Genomic DNA, 19,474 nt, shown 5'->3' on the forward strand with positions numbered 1-19,474 from the left:
GAGAAAAATCATGTTCTAAAGTGAAATAAGTCAGAAAAGCATAAGAACCTTATGATTTCACTCGTAGGATATAAAACAAAAAGCAAGAAACAAACTCAGGAGGTTGGCGGGATGATGAAAAGGGTAAAGGGGGTCAAATACTGTTTCCCCGAAAATAAAATGTAGCTGGACAATCAGCTCTAATGCGTCTTTTGGAGCAAAACAATATAAGACCCGGTCTTATCTAACATAATATATTATAAGACCGGGTCTTATGTTAATTTTTGCTCCAAAAGACGCATTAGACCTGATTGTCCAGCTTGGTCTTATTTTGGGGGAAACATGATATATGGTGACGGAAGGTAGTCTAGACTTTGGGTGGTGAACACACAATGCAACATACAGATAATGTATTGTAGAATTGTACACCTGATATTTATATGTTATTAACCAATGTTACCCCAATAAATTTAAAAAAGGAAAAAACATCAGAAAACAAACAGACACCACCTGAGGGTTTGCTTAAGCAGAAAAATAATGTATTGGAAGGATATTGGATAAAAGCAGAATGGACAGGCTATAAGGTGCATGACCAGGCAATAGAATGGAAGCCAAGCTGTGTAGGAAGGATATTTGTTTGGCGGCCGCCTCTGCCAGACCTCCTGTTTACAAGATGGACCTCCTGGACGGGTCCTCTAATCTTATTTTATTTTCTCTCCTAAGGGCTTTCTCTTTGACTTTTAGTTCTCCTTTCTGGGAGATTTCCCCACTCTCTGGTCTATTCCTATTTTTAAGATTTCAAAATTCTTCCATCATATTTTTATTTTTCAATAACTAGGAAGTGCTCATAATGTTCCTCTTTTTGTTTCACAGATACAATTTCTTGTTTTTGCTTAAGTTTTCGTCTCTGTACATCGTGCTTGCTCTGAATCCCTTTCCCTCCCTTTCTTTTATGGTCTCTTGTCTTTCAAGAGACCTGTTTTGGGCTTTCTTCAAAACACCTGACTGTTGGCTGTTCATTCCTATGTAACAATGAGATGTGCCGAGCGCACGGGGCCTCTGTGTCCATGGTAGGGAGTCCTCTGGTTGCCCTCGTCTTAGGAAAATGTGGCAGTGAATCTGACCTCTTTGTGAGCGTTCCCCTGCCTCTCGGTATCTTTAGGCCTTTTCTCTCAGTCTCGATGAGTGCTTCTAGAGAGCCTGTGTCCGTTCACCCGCCTGCCAAGTAGGAGATGAGAACTGGGAGTGCCTTCATTCAGTAGGTGGCCCTCACGCAACTCCCACCATGTTCCTTTCTGTGACTCAGCCCCTCCCTCCAGCATCTCGCATCTCTTTTTCTCACTCTCTCCCTCTTTTCTGTAATTCCTTTGCTTTGGCTAGTAAAACAGTTGTTGACTATTGAAATGCAGGCTGGTCCGATTTGGTCTGGATTATCCCCTGGGGTCTTTCTCAAGAGATTTTGGCGTAAAGATTTATATTTAATACTGTGGCTAAAATAGCAGGAGGACAAAATGGACAGACTTAAAATAAATGACTTAATTCTCAGGATCGCCGGTCAATTTACTAGCAATGAAACCTTAGGGGAGTAATGATTTATAGTTACGGGGAGTTCTCAAAAAAAAAAAAAAAAGGGTAGTTCTCAATAACAGAACTTTATGTGTAAAATGTTACGCTGGTTATATACGCTCCAAAAATTAATCATACCCTAAGAAATTATAAAATAAGAAACTTTTCTAATCAGATTTTCTTGTCTTTCAGATCCTATCACATAGGACAGCATGCACCTTAAGATCCTGAAGAAAAGGCGCAAAATGTTCAAGTAATGTTTCGAAATCAGTTGTGAGGTAAGAGTGTGGTTCTTTATTGAGGAGTAAAATCACTGCTTCCTTTCTGACAGCTGACACTAATGCTATACTATTGAGAAGGCAAGATGGACAGTACAAGAGGCCAGCAGCCACAGGGAAGTCTTTCTCTCCACCTTTTGTCATTGGTTCGCTTCCTGCCTGTCCTACAGGGACGCTGTATCTCCGGAGGGGGGGGTGTCCAGGAAGTGACCTGAGAAGTTAGTTAGCAAGTGTTACAAGATGAGGTGAATGTCAAGTGTAAGTGTAATGGCAAGGTTTTGCTTGTGTGGTTGTCACCTTAAATAGTGGAGGTCTGCAGTGCAGCTTTTCATGTTCTGGGAAACGGGGCTTTGTTTCACATGAGGACAGACAGCTTAGGTACAGGAGTGCAGACAAAGATCTCAGTAAATTGGTCACTCAAGTAGGAAAATGATGATATGACATCTGCTTGGCCCGCGGTCAATGCATAGCGCTTTCGGGTTTCTCCCGGAAATGATCTACAGGAGTATTAAATCGATAGCGATTTTGTTATTCAGTGAAGAATAAGACTGCAGCCCTACCCTAACGGGTGTGTCCTTTTTAATATTGCTTTGCATATTGCCGTGCCATGGCTCTCGTGTTCCCAGTATTTTTATATCAGTACAGAGTAAAGGAATTGTTTCTTCATTTCCTCCCCTCCCTTCCTGTTGCATTAATGAAGTGTAAATACAGTGACTCAGCGGAACGCTCGTGCAGTTTATGACAGAATTCGAATGCGTCCGTCCAGCCTAACCTTGCCGTGTCCGCTGATGGCTTTCTTGAAAATAGACTTCTGGGTGTCAGATGGTTTTCCCTTTGTCTTCTAGTGGATGTTACGAATTTGGCTCTGAAGCTCAGGAGCATTGTGTACCAGCATCCTAATATGCACTCCTGGGAATGCCCTACCACGCCATTGGGTGGTGTCTTTGTGGTTGCTCTTCCTGCACAAACAGACCTGCCGTCTGCACCCCCAGCAGAGGCCTGCACCCCACCGCACGGCTGCGTCCTGCGTTGTCTGGCAGTTCTCACCAGGACCTTAACCGGAAGGTTATTCATGCCTTTAGAAGACGTTCAGGGGCCTGATTTCTGGCTGGAACTCAGACTGCACAAGTGTTGTACTCTGACAAAAGGCTAGTCTGTCCCTGGACATGTGGCTGTGCAACGTAACACCTGACTGCCCAGCAAGCAAGCACCTGTTTCTTGTAGACAGCATCCTACTGAGGAGTCAGCAGAAAGCAAAAGGATTCTGGTCGGAGGAAATTTTCAGCTTAAGGTCTTGATGTGCAGTTATGATTCACTTAGAAACTCTTATGGAAATCACGAGGAAACTGTTCAAATCTGAGAGCGGTGCCAATTTCTTGTTGTTGCATCTGTCTATAAACAAACAGACACTTGCCAACAGCATGCCGGGACTGAAAGGGAGCACAGGGAGAGACCCTCCATATTGCGGCGCTGGCAGTCAGGGAGGGAGACACAGAAGCTCGCTTATGGTAGAAAGTGGTAACTGCACTGCAAGGAGAACTGATGAATGTGCCCTGATAGTTCAAGGGCAGTAGAGAAGCTTCCAGGTACTCTCTCGGCCCCTGACAGAATCAGGTTTACAGTGGTATAGGCAGAACCAGTTGTACCCTCTCTAAATAGTCATGTCTGACGTTCAGAGACCCTTTTCTAAGTGCCTCTCAGAGGAAGGAGAACTGTTTTTTTGGGGATGACTTGCTTGGAAGAGAGAAACATTAGGCACTACAGGGAGAGTGGGGTTAGAGAGAATGGACTCAGTAGAGGTGTTTGCAGGGGAAGGAGGGCAGACAAATCTGGGTGATGTCGGGTTCAGTAAGTGCTAGCTAAGAATGGCTGGCTGAGGCCTCCCCAAATTCTTGTCTTTGTTTCTTCTATTTCACTTAAAAAAAATTTTAAAGCTATTTTTGTCTGATCTAAGAGCAGGGTTCTTTTACTGACCATGGGGAACAATTTCTCTCTTGTACCAGTCAGTATTTTTAAATTGAGAGGGAATTCTGCAAAATATTTCTAGAATGGACTCTCATTAGGAGGTGCATTCATTCATTAAATGTTTTCATAATTACTGTGCTCCAGTTGCACTTAAGAGAAAAACGCCCAGATTCGAAAGACTGTGCTAGTCACCACTTGCAGCCGATTCCAAGAGCATTCGCCCTCATCACTCCTGCTCCTTTACGTCGGGGAGGGTCTCTGGCTCCGTTGTTTGAAAGATGAGCAGCGTGCCTGCGCTGAGGAAGCACCTGGGTGCTTTGATAAAAAGCTGTCATTGTTTTCTATCCCTTGTACAAACACTGAGGCCAAATGATCTCTGACTTCATTTCCCTTGTCTTTATTTATCACGAGTATTAGTACTCTTACATCAAACCCTGAGAAGAGAAGGTCGTATGTTTAAAGAAGCAGCAAAACAAGTTACTAGGAAAAGTGCAAGTTTCTCTTTTGTTTGGTTGGACCCTATTATATTACCGGGTATCGGTGACTTTAGGAAATACAGGAAAGGGGTGAAAAGACTGGATTAAAGAGTGAAGGAAAGTTTAGAATATTAAAATAGAGAGGAAAGGCATTCTAGAAACAGTATAGAGTTGAAGAAGATAGAGATTAAAAATGGGAGCCTGCATCAAAAACATGATCCCATGTTACCAGAGTTAAAACGAGGGAGAAAGGAAACGGAGAAGCGCATTGAGAAAGGCCAGGTAGGAACGAGGAGCTCAGTGTCTTGCAGGCCAACATATGAGTGAGCAGAGAAACAGTCATGTTTTCATCACCATTCCATCGTGCCGGTGGTCTGTGTGTGCGAGAGCTGTCAGGTGTACGGTGAGCCCCAGCACAGACAGATGCGGCTGCCCGGGACGCGTGGGCAGTGGATGGCAGCGGTGGGAAAGCTTCGTGTCCACCGCGGCGTGGGCACTTGGGTTCTGTGATTCCGCCTCTGGCTTGTTCTTTTCATTATCTTTGTCCATTTGTCCCCTAGGGGGGACATAGCCAGCCTTAGGGGACGGTGTGTTCCTTGGGAGCCTCATGAGCTCTGTGTCCAATCCCCTCCAGGGCGCGTCGGGGAAACCATGCCGTCATCAGGACACCGGCTCCGCGATGTCGAACACCATCCGCTCCTGACGGAAAATGACAGTTACGACTCCTCGTCCTCCTCTTCCTCCGAGGCTGACGTGGCCGACAGGGTCTGGTTCATCCGCGACGGCTGCGGCATGATCTGCGCCGTCATGACGTGGCTTCTGGTTGTCTATGCAGACTTTGTGGTGACGTTCGTCATGCTGCTGCCTTCCAAAGACTTCTGGTACTCCGTGGTCAATGGGGTCGTTTTTAACTGCTTAGCGGTGCTCGCCCTGTCTTCTCACCTGAGAACCATGCTCACCGACCCCGTGAGTACTCCCTGTCTCGCGGGATTTTTCTCGTGTCCGGCCTAGGGTGACACCACAGACCATGTGGCGAGGGACTGCTTGCTCCTGGAACCTCAGGTTTTTAGTAATTCCCGGATACGGGCTTGTGGCATTTTTGCAAAAAAATAAGCATCGCTCAAATAAACGCGGTATCATGGTATGTTAATGAAAAATATCCCCAATGGGCTGTTTATTCACAAGGAGAGATTGCACTAATTTCTAAAATCCCTCCTAGTTTAAATATTTTGTTTCTCTAACGAATGGACTGAAAGCTCAGAAATCTGGGATCTAGGTTTAATCACTGTACTAATCTCTTCAGTCGCCTTTTGACCACAAGTAACTAATTGAACTTCTCTGGACTGAAGGTTAGCTCTCATTTCTAAGCCCCTAGTAGAGGTCTTAGGCCCAGTACAGTATTACAGACCCAACCAGATGGGCAGATGGGAGCAGCACTTAGGGGACAGCTCGGAAGCTAAGTCTGCCCGTGGTTTCGTGGCCTCACCTGATTGTGCAGTCTTTGACCGTAACCCAAGCAGATATCCCGCAGAGATTTTTAAAGGACTCTCTTCTCCTTTCCTTTTACACAGCACAGCCTCCCTCTGGGTACCAAACCCTGCTCCTGAGCCCTGTGTGTCTCTGTCCCCTCTCCTTGCTGCAGCAGAAACACCACACATCAGGTACTCAGGCCACAGAGAGTACTGTCACAGGGATAGGAGCCAGAGTAATGATTTCTACTCAAATATTCAGTGTAGGAAAAGCTTTGTTAGTGTCGACCATCTTCCTAGATGTTGAAAACCAGGCAGGGTCCATCCTTTATAGGCACTTTGGTGATGGGATCACCTCCATACGATGGTCCCCACTTACGAGAGTGCACAGGGGAAGGGGGGGCTGTGGGGGAAGGAGAATTGACCAGGCTGAGGTTCCTCATCAGAGTGTGTTTGTTTCTTCTACCAAGTATCGTCGTCCCTCGCTCCTTGGCAGCCCAGCTCCTGCACCCACCCCCTCTCCTCTGCTGGAAAAAGGCCTCAAAACTTGTACAGGAAGCCCCAGGAGGAGCTGGGGGAGATGAGGTGGTGAGGAGAAAGTGTGTGCAGGACGCCGCCTCTGTTCCTGGTGGGCATGTTCATTCTGCTTGTTGCCTCACAGCAGAGAGTCTCATATGGGAGACTGAGAGGGAGGCGGTACCCAGGAAGAGGAGAAGGTTGAGATCTTGGGTGCCAGACTTTTTCAATTGAAACTTAACTCATACACCACAGAATTCATCCTTCGAAAGTGTATACGAGTAGTTCACTGATTTTCAGTGTAAGTCACAGAGTTGTGCAATCATTATTACCATCAATTTTAGACATTTTATCCCCCCCAAAAAACCTTGCACCCTTTAGCCATCACTCCCAGTCCCCCCATTTCTCCCAGCCCTAGGCAACCACTAATCTACTTTCTGTCTCTGTGGATTTGCCTATTCTGGACCACTCATATCAACGGAATCATACAATATGTGGCCTTTTACATCTGGCTTCCTCCACTTAGCATAAGGTTTTCATTGTCCATCCATGTTGTAGCATGTGTCAGACCCTCATTCCTTTTTATGGCTGAATAATATTCCATTGGATGGTTAGACCCCATTTTGTTTATGGAGATCATCAGTTGATGGACATTTCGGTTGTTTCCACCTGGGGCTGTTATGGATATTGCTGCCATGAACATCTGTGGACAAGTTTTCGTGTAGACTTATGCGTATGTTTCACTTCCCTTGGGTAGACAGATACTTAGGAGTGGAATGACTGGGTCACATGGTAACTCTACGTTTAGCTGTTTGAGGAACTGCCAGACTGTTTTCCACAGCGGCTGCACCACTTTACGTTCCCACCCGCCGTGCATGAGGGACCAGTTTCTCCGCCTCCTGATGTTATTGTTCGTCTTGTATTATCACAGGCACCCTAGTGGGTGTGAAGTATTTCACTGTGGTTTTGATTTGCATTTCCCTCGTGACACTGAGCATCTTTTCATGTGCTTTTTGGCCATTCCTATGTCTTTACACAACTGTCCATTCAAGTCCTTTGTCTATTTAGATGTCACTGTTTCAGCCGTGCTACATATTAGGACTCAGGTGGCAAGTGACAGAAACCACTGAGGAACCCAAGGGCAAAAATCCCGCCAAGAACCCTGGCAGGCTACAGAATTGGGATGTGGACGCTGTTAGGCAGAGTGAGGAGAGAGACGGACAGGCCCCTCGGGCTTTCTCAGAATGTCCCTGCGCATCCTGTCTTTCTCAGTGACCTCGCTCTCCCTGCCGCCCAGTGAACAACAGTAGCCCCCGCAGACCAGCTAGAATGGGAATCGTTAAGTTCCAAATCCACATTCCTAAAGAAGAGATTTCGTGGCCCAGCAGAGTCAGGTGTCCACTCTGTCCTCTCAACAGGGAATTTGCTTTCTTCTCTCTATAGAGCACGGCTTTACCGTCTCAGCGTATAGTCTGGGCTGAATTAGAACCATCTCGCCACCCCAGGGCAGGGCCGATATCCCAGTGGGACTTCATGTCATCCTATTAAACCAGTAGGACCAAGCCAGTCTTTACTAGCTTTGGGTTTGGTTGTTACTTGAGAAAAGTCATTGGTACTTTGAGGAATAGGAAAGAAGATGGGTCCATGACATTCGATGGAGCAGAGATTCGATAATAAAACAACAAGCTCTACTGTCGGAAGATGAGACTTTCAGCAGTCTTAACATTCGGAAACACTGAAAACTTAAAACTGTGAAGGGACACCGACTGATTGAAAAGGGGCCACTCGCTACCCCAGAGCCCCCAGGCCCTCACCCAAAGCCCCTACCCTTTTATTTTCATCAGCCTTCTCAGCAGGTATTTGCCGATTATCCAGTGAAGGGCTCCCTTTGAGGAGCCACTGGTCCTGTTCCAGGTAACCTGGCATTCTTTCTTTAATCCTCCAGCACCTGGAAGAGGTGGGTGGTAAAGCCATATCCGAAAACAAGACCCCACAGCTAGTAAGAGATAGAGTTGGGATTTGAACAAGATTTATCTGTCTCCAAAGCCCCTGCTTTTTGTTAGTCTTACATTTCAAACACATACAGAAATAGAGAGAAAACAGTGTCACGAACCCCAGTTACCACCTCATGGTCAGTCTTCTTCAGAGACACCCTCACCTAACTCCCTCTCTTTCCTTTCCCAGAGTATTTGGAAATAAATCTCAGATACTATAAAACTTTATTTGTAAATATTTGTGTTTAAAAAGTAAGGGCTTTTCTGTGTAAAAGCAGAGCCATGATGCCAGTAGGTCACGTGGAGCAGCGGAATCATTCCTTACTCCCTGTCCACGTAGGGTTCAGATTTCGTTAGTTGTCTTCAGTTGTTTCACATTCGTCTTGTTTGAATAAGGATCCAAATAAGGTCTGTACTTTGTGGTTGGTTGATGTGTCTCTTATATCTCTCTTAATCTCTGTGGTCCCCTTTCTCTTTTTCTCTTGGGATTTTTAAATTGAAGAAATCGTCTTTGTCTCATGGCTTTCCTCCTACTCTGGAATTTTCAGTTTACATCCCTGTGCGTATTTTAGCATGTTCCTCATCCCCTGTGTTTCCCATAAATCAATAGGGAGCTATAGGGGAAAGCCCTGTAACTTTTCCTTGGTTAGGTCCCGGGGATCCAGAATGCACGACAGGGAATTGGCGGTGGGGGTGGGTGGGGAGAGGCGGGGCTGGCTGGTTAAAGAAGAAAGTATATGAGAAAAAAAAGAAAGAAAATGTGCTTTGAAAAGTGTCACTTCCCTGGATATGACGTAGTTGACGGCCCTTTTCCTAAGCGTGGGTATCTGGTTTCCTTCTCCATGGTGGATTAGAGGTAGATGAGGGCAGGGTGTGAGATCAGGCGCTAGAGGAGGCAGCAGGAAATCCAAAAGCCTTGAGGAGCACTTTGTGCAAACGGGGCGTGGTGGGGCTCTCTGGGCTAGGAAGCAGCCCTGAGGCGGCCTGGTGCTGGGACGCAGTCCTGGGAAGATGGGCAGGACACATGCCAGGTGCGGCTTAGGAAAAACATCCCCTGAAAATGGTCCAAATACAAATGTGAGCTTAAGGAATGTACCTCAGCTATTTGGAAGGTTTGTTTTGATGGAATGAAGAGTAGCTGGTGGGGAAGAAACGGGCACTCTTCCTGATATGACCTGGCCAGGACCCTGGTGCTGAGCAGGGAGGTGGACTGTGAACAGAGCTGGCTACTGGTAGTACGAGCCGAGCCCGGGCCAGCCCTTCTGCTTGGTGTCTGGTCTGTGAAAGCACACCTCGAAAGACTCAGAATCAAAGTGTATGTCATGGACTGCAGGGCCTCGAGGAAATCCGTCTTGAAGCCTTGAGGAGACATGGCCGTGAGGAGCTTCGATGCCTACCCAGGGTCCTGAGCAACAAAAAGCAATGCCTGGCACCAGAAAACGCCTTACACACCGGCGTGGGTCTCTAGTCGCTGACTATCACCTAACGATTGTTTGTGGCTGCCCCTTCGAAATACACAGCTTTCTTCAGTAAAAGAAGTCATAAGCGATTTCCTAAAACAGTGGGTGGTGTTAGGGTGTTCTGCTTTCTAGAAGGAGGGTATTCTATTACTTTTTTTTTTTTTTAACACTCTGAAAGAATACATGTGTGTCTCATAAAAATTAAGGTGTGTGGAATTTTAATAATTCTTTTCCCCCCTTTTTCCGCCTCCCCCACCCCCCACTCCAGTTCAAGCCGTTGTTTCTCAGTCTAGTTGTGTAGAACACAGCTCCCTGGCCCAGGCTGGTATTATGAGCCTTGCACTTCCCCTGGCTGAGGCAGTCGGTCGGCCACTCACCGCAACTCACAGCAGCTCTCACCAGCTGCTGGCCACTCACGCTGGCCACCAGCCTCCCATGGCAGCACACAGCAGCCCACAGCAGCTCACGATGGTTGCTGGCCACTCATGCTGGCCACCAGCCTCCCATGGCAGCACACGGTAGCCCACAGCAGCACACAGCAGCCCGTGGCAGCCCACCGCAGCTCACGAGGGTTGCTGGCCACTCAGGCTGGCCACCGGCCACTCATGGCAGCACACGGTAGCCCATGGCAGCACACAGCAGCCCACCTGCTAATCACGCTGGCTGCCCACCACTCACGCTGGCCACCGGCCGCTCTTGACAGCACACGGTAGCCCACGGCAGCACACAGCAGCTCAAGCGAACCTCCCGCTGCTCACGGCAGCCCAGCTCCAGGGAGAGCTGTTGTTCACAATCTTAGCTGTAGAGAGCGCAGCTCACTGGCCCCTGTGGGAATCGAACCGGTGACCTCGGCGTTAGGAGCGCGGTGCTCCAACCACCTAAGCTACCAGGCCGGCCCCAGGTGTGTGGAATTTTAAATCTGGCCCATTTCTTCTTCATATGGAAGTGTGTCATGCTGAACTGTCACCAGGAGTATATATACAACATCGTGGTATTTTGTAAAACCATAACAGTGTTAAGACTGGATTTGTGGAGGAAACGTGAAACTCCAAATTCTGGTATGTAAATTAAGTAAAGTGTTGTAGCCACCATTCTGATTTAAATGTTCACAACAAGAATGTAAACCCTTAACTTTTTTACCTACTTAAGGAGACATTTTGAATGTTGCAAAACGCTAGGACCTTGACCACGACAGCTTTCCCATGTCAGGACGATGAAACTGCCTGATGCTTGTTTGGAGGAAGTCAACTCTAGTGGAGAGCTGGAAGGAAACATTCGCATTTTGCCCGAAGTCCTTCCTGTCCCCACTTCCCCAGGGCACCTCCTGGAGGCCTTACTTCCTGCTGGTGATGGGGCTCCACGGCTGGCTCACTGGGGGCCTTGGAGCCGGGGGTCCTCAGTCTTCAGACTGCGGCACACTCGCCTGCAGACCTCTTTCATGTTGGGTGTCAGCTCTCACCCTGCAGCGGTTTGGAGCTGGCTCCCGTGTCCAGCCTGCACGCGCAGGCTTTAAAGAGCTCCAGTGCTGCTCCTGCTGGTCAGCCCGGGAGCCCCTTGCCATCCCTTTCCCCTCCACCTCCTCAGGCTCCCAGGGCTCTTAGTTCCCGCCCTTGCATCTCCTCGTGCTGCTTTTCCTTATGCTTCTTTATTACTGTACCCCTGGCCTGCTATCCTACTGGCTCAGTGGGGCTCCTTCTCCAGAAATGTGCATTTCTGCATGAAGTACAGGCCCCAAGGGGGTAAGAAATGGGATATAGACCTTGTTCCCTATGTTGAGACATTAGAACAATCCCCCCAGCCCCCCGCCATCCACTCTAGTCAGGTCACTTAGTCCACCATGCCACCGCGCCCAGAATCATCTTCCAAACATGTGTTTCAGGCGTGTCTCCACTGCCCAAAGAGCAGGCCCACTCAGGCCCTCACTGCCCACTGCACAGGCCTCACTTCCCTGCGTCTGGCCTCCCGCCTACGTGGTTCTGTGGGGATGACACCTGGCCGTCAGCGCTCTGCCTCCTGCCACCAGTTCACATTTCCCTAACTGGCCCTCCCATTGCTTCCTCATTGCTCGTCTGTCCCCAGCTCCCCCAGCACTTGGGACATGCGTAGCGTACTGTTACAACCCAACCCCATTCCAGACTTGGAGTTGGGTTGGGTACTGGGGCCACGCTTCCCAGATTTCCAGATTTCAGTATGTGTGCTCTTGAGTAGGTTGGCAGTCACGGAGGCATTACATATGAAAACACGAGATCACCTCCTTTGTGAGATTGTTTTGTTCAATGTTCCCCTGCGGCAGTTGATAGGAAACCATGTGGGCAGTGTTATCAGGCCAACCCTGCCCATTAGAATGGGCCGATAGGGAAGTGGTGTCAACAGAACGTACTGGCATCCTTTGAGGACAATCAGCTGCCCTTGAGTTGGCTTAACCAGCAAAGCCTGCCTCTGGTGTGTCTTGCACTAGCTAGAAAAAACTCAGGTGACTTACCAGTTTATGAAGGATAATGACGCATTTATTTTGAATTCGTTTTAATGCATGTTATTTTTCATGGAAAATAAAACTTCTGGTCCTGTCTGAGTAATAGTTATTTTTCATATTAATTATGCTTTAGTGGCAACTACAGCAATACCAATATTTTATGATATGTAAAATCTAACACTAATTCCTACATTTATTGATTATTTTTAACCTTTCCTTCTCCCCAACTAAAACACATTCTTATTAAACTGTAGGGGGCAGTACCCAAAGGAAATGCTACTAAAGAATACATGGAGAGTTTGCAGCTGAAGCCGGGAGAAGTGATCTACAAGTGCCCAAAGTGCTGCTGTATCAAGCCTGAGCGTGCCCACCACTGCAGGTACCAGCCCCCTTCCCTGGGGCAGCCTGAGCACCCACCACTGCAGGTACCAGCCCCTTCCCTGGGGCAGCCTGAGCACCCACCGCTGCACGTACCGGGCCCTCTTCCCTGGAACAGGAGGTGTCCCTCGGCAGCTTCTGACCAGCATTACAATTCCCATGTACGGGACCTGTGGCCTGGGCTTGTGTTCCCTCTGAGTAGGGAATACTGAAAATCAAACCTGTCTTTTTCAGTATTTGCAAAAGATGTATTCGGAAAATGGATCATCACTGCCCGTGGGTGAACAATTGTGTAGGAGAAAAGAATCAGAGATTTTTTGTGCTCTTCACTGTGAGTAGAAATATTTATGTAATGACTTAAATATTGAGTTTTCAATTCTTTACCTAGAATCTTGCCTGGAACTAGTAAATTTATCCTAACATCAGACCAGTTTCTCTGTAGCCTTTTCTCCCCAATTCAAATTCTAATATTGTTCTGTGATTGGTAGGAAGTCATCCAACAGATAAATGTTGCTTGCTTTGTTTTAGGTGTTCTACTAAAACAGGAGGGAGGTGTCATTTAATTCTCCCTCCGATACCTTGAATCACAGTTCTTAATAGGATCTTGCTGAAATGTGTTAGAACTTATTTCCTACTGCATATGTTTCTGTAAAATTATTTTACTTGGTCCAGTGTGATCTTGGGCAGGCAGTCGTCAACTACCGCGAGTGACGCCTTCCCTAAACATTTTTACTGACGAATGAAATGGAGGAGTCAACATAAGATTAAGCGGCCTTTGCTCCTCGAAATACGAAATTGCTCAGCAGTTGTAACCAGTTTCTCCCTCGTTCCAGATGTACATCGCTCTGTCTTCAGTCCACGCTCTGATTCTCTGTGGGCTCCAGTTCATTTCCTGCGTCCGAGGGCAGTGGACTGGTAAGTTCAGGTTGTGTGCGACCTTCCTGGAAGTCGCACTGCGGGGTGAAGCGGGGAAAGCTTTAAAGGAAGAACTGATTTTCCAGTTTTGAAAGAAATCCTCACAGTTATTTTAGGAGTTAATTTTTTCTTTTTTAAAGAAAAGAACGTGGGTAAGTTTTAAAACACTGCCTTTTTGCTTAGTGTAACGAAGCCAAATATATAACTGTTCTTCCTTAGTCAATGAGTAATTTGTATGAAATAGCCTCCTTTGTATTTTGCCAATACTGAGACTAGATGGCAGTTAGTCTTGTTCCCACCAGACCTGGTGTTTGTTTGCTGGTTAGCTGGCTGGCATCACCCAGAGCACTGCTGCATGGCTGAACGTGAGAGTAGTGAAGAGGGGCATGAAGTGTTCGGCCCTGGACGTGCGGTCGGGGCCGACAGAGTCGTCCTGCCCCAGGGGCGGGTGGGGAACGGCCGCGTGTACCGCCCGTGTGGAGGTACGCGTGCCTCTCTCCTTCTTCTGGCTTTGGTTGCATTTTCATCAGCACTTTAGAACACAGGTATAATCTTGACAGAAACCTCAGGTAGTACGGAATCTTTGCAAACTGCTGACCAGGAAATGGTAGTGGGAACTTTTGCTTGGAAAGGCTGACCTTGTCCGTCCCTCGGTGAGCAGTGAAGGTGCCCATTACAAAAGGAGCAGCTTCTCCCTGGAGGGCGACCCAGGGGCTGTCACTGTGAGCTAAGCATGCTGACGTCCTGCCGTGGGGTGGTGTTCGTTATGCTTTGATGTGCAGTCACAAACTCCTCTCTCCTGTTCACAGAATGCAGTGATTTTTCACCTCCAATCACTGTAATCCTGTTGATCTTCCTGTGCCTTGAGGGTCTCCTGTTTTTCACCTTCACTGCAGTTATGTTTGGCACCCAGATCCACTCAATATGCAATGATGAAACGGTATGCTTTGTTCTCGGCCGTGTTTGCTTAATATTTGGTGAAAGCTTGAGTAAATGGGAAAACCTAATGTCAACAGCAGGTGCGTGTGTGTTAACTCAGCAGGTTAATTGGGCAGCTTTGATGACTTCTGGTAGGTTCGCTGTATTTGTTCTTCCTGTCATTACGCGCAGTGCATATTTCAGGGATCAGTGTGATTTGAGAGTCAACAGAGCCAGGCAGGTTCCCAGTTATGAGACCTAGCCCCTGGAACAGCCGAGTGAGTTGCAAGAAATTGAATGCCTTCACGCCTTTGAGCTGTAGATCTAGAGCAGGCACTCAACAATTATTTGTAATAAATGAATTAAAGGCTGCCCCTGGCCTGGAGGACCAGCTCCCTCCTGCACCACTGTGACTGCGTGGGCTGTCCAGCTAGCTGGTGGCCACTGCCCAGCTGTCTGACATTGGTGTGGCCAGATGGCTACAGCCGGCCTGTGCTCATGGAGGCCAGGGGCGCTGGCACCAGGAAGGAGAACCCGCACTTCCCCTAAATGCCTCGTTCTCAAATGCAATGGGACGGTACAGTGTGGTGGCGTTTCCCCGTTTTAACTGCTCGGCCTAACTTGGATGTGTTGGGGGTTTTGCTGGCACTATCACCCACTTACTTTTCTTTCTGCTCCTAGGAAATCGAGAGACTGAAAAGTGAGAAGCCAACTTGGGAACGGAGGCTACGATGGGAAGGGATGAAGTCTGTCTTTGGGGGGCCCCCCTCCCTCCTCTGGATGAACCCCTTTGTTGGCTTCCGATTTAGGCGACTGCAAACGAGACCCAGAAAAGGAGGCCCAGAGTTCTCTGTTTGAGGCCCCTGTCATCGTGCTGGAACCTGTGAATGGACTTTAAGTTATTTATTTGGGGTCTGAAAGGGTATCAATAGCTCATCTGTGACCAATAGGGCAAATGGAACCTACACAAACCAATTGCTTGCAGCAAGCAGCGTTTTATATAAATTTACAGTCACAGATTGCAGATTTTCCAAACTGGTAACTGGAGGATGATGCTGTCATCAGTTTTCACCTGTACAACCAACGAGAGGGATGTGGCCACACGAAGAAGCCAAATGTCATTATCTTCCTGCACAGTTAAGATTTTTGTTAAGAGTACTTTGCATTTTCTAACAAGTCGTGTGGAATATTACATGGGTTATTAAAATCCTGTGTACTGAGCTGCTTTTTTCAATCATGAAGGAAAAATGTTAATCCAGTGAACAAGAATTCTCCGGTGAGTGGTTTCAGGGAGTTGCTGTCGGCCCTGTGATACCCCTTGGTCAGGAAGGGGCGTTTACGTAGACATACATTTTGGTCTCCATTAGCTCTGACACTTTGCACTGAAGTTGCAAAATATCTGTGCACTGAACAGCGAAGGCGGCATCAGGTACACGTAGGCCCACTGCCCCAAAAGAGGCATTCTTTGACCCTGCAGCATATCTGTGTGTGTGTGTGTGTGTGTGTGTGTGTGTGTGTATGCGCGCGTGCATACGTGTTTTAAACTTGACAGTGTCGTATAGGCAGTGTAATCATTAGTGGTTGTGTGCAGCAAACAAGCTATTTTTTAGAAACCGACGTTTCAGGGAAGCGGGGAGAGCTGCCCGGGGATCCTCCTCCCGTGGGGCTCAGTATGAATGTATTGCAAACTGGAGAATATCTTGATCCAAAGAACAATCATTCCTATGTGGTCCTTTGTTGCCCTCCTGTTTTCATTTTATCTTAAAAACCTTGAATGTGTGAGGGTCTTGGAACTGACTTTTCGTTCCCAGCCAAATGAGCAGTGTGCGAACGGCACCTCAGTGAGAGAAGAACAAAGTCTGTTGCCGGCCTTCACCTTGTGCACCCTGAGACTCCTGCAGCTTGCTGGGTATGTAGGACGAGGGGCAGGCACCGCAGCCATGAAACACAGGGAGACAGGTGTTGGCCTTTGGGCATCACCGAGATGGTGAGGGGACCGCAAGGCAACAAGCCCTGGACTCCGTATCCCTCATCTGTAGAGAATCTGAAGGATGGCAACAGCTTGTTTTTTTTATGTTGTTTTTTTGAGGGGGGTGGTATCGTTTATGTTTGTTTCCCTGCTCACGTCACAAGTGATAAAATAGGACCTTTGGTGCAGAGCTTAAAATTATGCCAGAAAGCAAACAGCTCCCCTCCTTGGGGACTCGCCTTAAACTTGCCTGGTCTGTACATGTTTTGCGGGACTCACAAGGACCCTCAGGTGACAGTCTGAGGGTCTCCCTTAAGCTTGCCTCCCACGCTGAGAAGAGTTGGTGTTTCCCTCTTGGGCTTCACGCCTTTCTGTTCATCTGTGAACCGTTTCCTTTTTGTTTTTAATTACTCCATACCCTATCCTAATCAGGGCTTCTACCACTGCTGATGCAAAACTAAAGGGACCTACTTGAGACACAATCAGCCAACTGAACAAAGCTGTAGGGTGTTTTTAAAATGGACTAAGTCACTGCAGAAACGTGTGAGCTATTAGGAGATGGACGGTGACAGCCAGGGGGACAAAATGCAGGAGAAGATGAGTTTCCAGAGATTGTTTTGCATATTCATTTGCACATCTGTTGTCTGGGTTGGACATGTGTATTGGGCTTCAATGTGAGGCTTTTAATATGTATATCCTGTTCATGAATAAAAAAAAATTATCCAAGTGGTTGAATCCTGTGAGACTTGGCAAGTATGTGAAAATCAAGTATACTTGACTTTTCAGCCTCTTCTTTCAATGTAACTTTTATATGAAATAAAGTCACCAAATTGATGGTTCTCAAACAGTTGGTTATGTGGCCCAGTGCTTGGTGGATTGTCAGTGTGTTTTCGGTGGCTGGCTTTTCCTTGGCTTATTAACACCAGCCCTTGGGCTGTCTCTCCTGTTTCCAAAGCCTCCAGACAACTCCAGTGCCCATGACAGGGGATGAGCATTCAGGTACTGCTCTCACACACTTGCCTATATTTAGTATTTTACTCTTAAATGGACACACATCAGCTTACTTTGCTTTATCCTAAACATTTCTGTCATTTTTTAGTGCTCTTCAAAAAACCACAATTTTAAACAATAATCTCTCTTCCATCCAGAATCTTGGCTACCTACAACTGCATCAAATTCGTCTAATATTTGTGCCTGAGGAACCCGGAAATGCACGAAGAGGGTCACCGTGCCCTCTTCCCATTGCTGGGCAACTATATGAAGGACCAAGTGTGCGCGCCCACGGGGGTGTCGCACACACACTGTTCCATGAGGAAGCCGCTGGCCTTTCAGACACGCACAAACAAGATCCTGGACACGGAGACGTATCCGTGAGCCTGGACGCTAGGCCAGCAGCAAGTCGCAGGTTCCTGTTTGTGGCGGCAGAATTTTGCTACGATGTTCATTTGTATTCCTCCTATTTAGGGTGTTATGTAGGCTCATCACAGAGACATTCGCATTAAAATGGAAAATGAAAATGGTACCCAAACAAGGTGGCTAAATCTATGATATATAACTTCAGTTTGGCTGCTTAAGCAGAGAAAAATATCCTGAAGGATAGTCTGGGAAAAGCATGGGAACAGCGGGATGCCTGTGGAATCCACAATGCTTCCCAAGTAGCATTCAGGTGGCTCCATGAAGGCGCAAGCAACTCGCAATATTGACTGAGGATCACTTTTAAAACCATATTGTTCCCTATCCATCCAACTGATAATTTAAGCAAAGACACCACGGGGAGAAAGATAAAGGCCGCTTCAGTTAGCTGAAAGCTGAGCCAGTTTTTGATCTGTAAGATAATGTCTTGGCTGCCAGGCCTGATGGAAAGGTGGAAGAATATGGAAGAAGGTTCTACTACCTACGATGCATTTTCAATCCAGAGAACACAAGGTTTCCCAGAGTTCCCATTACCCCTGGATTCACCGCCTGCTCTCCCTGCCCCTCTCCACTCACCCAGTACATGTACATCCCATGTTTGGTTCATTATGTAGTTTATATTATGACTATCTTATTGCTAAGCCAAGTAGGGTCCTGTGATGTCCAATTTTTCCCTTTCCCCAGGGATAAAATTGCCTCGTGCGTGCCGTGTATATCCATCACTCAGTCTCTACCCCAGCAAGCCTCTCTCCGCCTGCCCTCCCCAGCCCTCCACTCCCGCTTCTGCTCCTGGCTGCCTTGGCTTCCCCCGATGCTCAGCTGTCTTTCTGAGACTCCTGCCTTCAGCCTCCGGCTTCCTGGATCCCGCATCTGGTACAATCCATATTCCATAGTAGTTCCTTGAGAAGAGGTGCATTATCCAAAATTGTCAAGATTTTAGCCTGTCCGAAAAATGCCTTATTTTACCCTCGCCTTGGGTCGATGGTTTTGCCAGATCGCGGATTCTCTGTTCACTACTTTTCATTCAGCAGACTGCAGACAACACCCTGTCATTTCCACCTCCCAGAGTGGCCATTGAGATGATCCAAGTCCTGGTTCCTATTTATGGGACCTAGCTTTTCTTTTCTTTTTTTTTTTCTTTCCAACTCTCAGGATGCTTTTAGTATCTTCTTTTTAGACCTTAATTCCTCAAATGTGACAATGATCTGCCTTGGTGCCCTGTGCTAATGGATGGCGGCCCTTTTCCCTCTGAGATACCTGCTCTTTGATTCTGCAAATGTGCTGTGTCACAGCTTTGGGACTTTTATCTTCTCCATCTTTTTATTTTTGTAACTCTTACAAACGAACATTGCACTGCCTGGACCACCCCTCTCATTTTCTCTTATTGTCTGTTTTCTGGAACATATCCCGAACGTGGTCTTCTAACTCTTGTACTGGATACTTTATTCAGGCTGTGAGAACTTTAATTTCCAAAGGCTTTTTATTGTTCCTCGGTCCTTTTTAAAAAGCGCTTAATTTTTTTTCAGAAAGTTTTAGGTTCACAGCAAAGTCGAATGGAAGGTCCAGAGCTCTCCCATATACCTCTGTCCCCCCACCCGTCAGTATCCTCACCACATATACCTCTGTCCCCCCACCCGTCAGTATCCTCACCACATATACCTCTGTCCCCCCACCCGTCAGTATCCTCACCACATATACCTCTGTC

The 19,474-nt window shown here is 47.3% G+C and overlaps 1 protein-coding gene across 2 annotated transcripts in view; it reads left to right on the plus strand.

Moving 5' to 3' along the window:
• The window catches only part of ZDHHC7 (zDHHC palmitoyltransferase 7), a 29,182-nt gene extending 11,981 nt beyond the window's left edge, over window positions 1-17,201 (plus strand). Inside the window, exons 1-8 of one of the 2 annotated variants that reach the window (XM_088800207.1) lie at window positions 6,019-6,075; window positions 6,423-6,449; window positions 10,166-10,174; window positions 12,431-12,555; window positions 12,789-12,885; window positions 13,388-13,469; window positions 14,279-14,409; window positions 15,069-17,201. In XM_088800207.1, the coding sequence (XP_088656333.1) occupies window positions 6,034-6,075; window positions 6,423-6,449; window positions 10,166-10,174; window positions 12,431-12,555; window positions 12,789-12,885; window positions 13,388-13,469; window positions 14,279-14,409; window positions 15,069-15,245 (690 nt within the window). In that variant the 5' untranslated portion in view covers window positions 6,019-6,033 and the 3' untranslated portion in view covers window positions 15,246-17,201. Of the gene's footprint in view, window positions 1-1,737; window positions 1,824-4,898; window positions 5,231-6,018; window positions 6,076-6,422; window positions 6,450-10,165; window positions 10,175-12,430; window positions 12,556-12,788; window positions 12,886-13,387; window positions 13,470-14,278; window positions 14,410-15,068 lie in introns of those variants that run through there. The other variant, XM_019747114.3, reaches the window with a different exon arrangement.
• Window positions 17,202-19,474: the final 2,273 nt, after the last annotated feature.

Source organism: Rhinolophus sinicus, chromosome 8 (assembly GCF_057876585.1).
Source record: "Rhinolophus sinicus isolate RSI-liver-muscle chromosome 8, RSI-T2T, whole genome shotgun sequence".
NCBI classification, from domain to species: domain Eukaryota; kingdom Metazoa; phylum Chordata; class Mammalia; order Chiroptera; family Rhinolophidae; genus Rhinolophus; species Rhinolophus sinicus.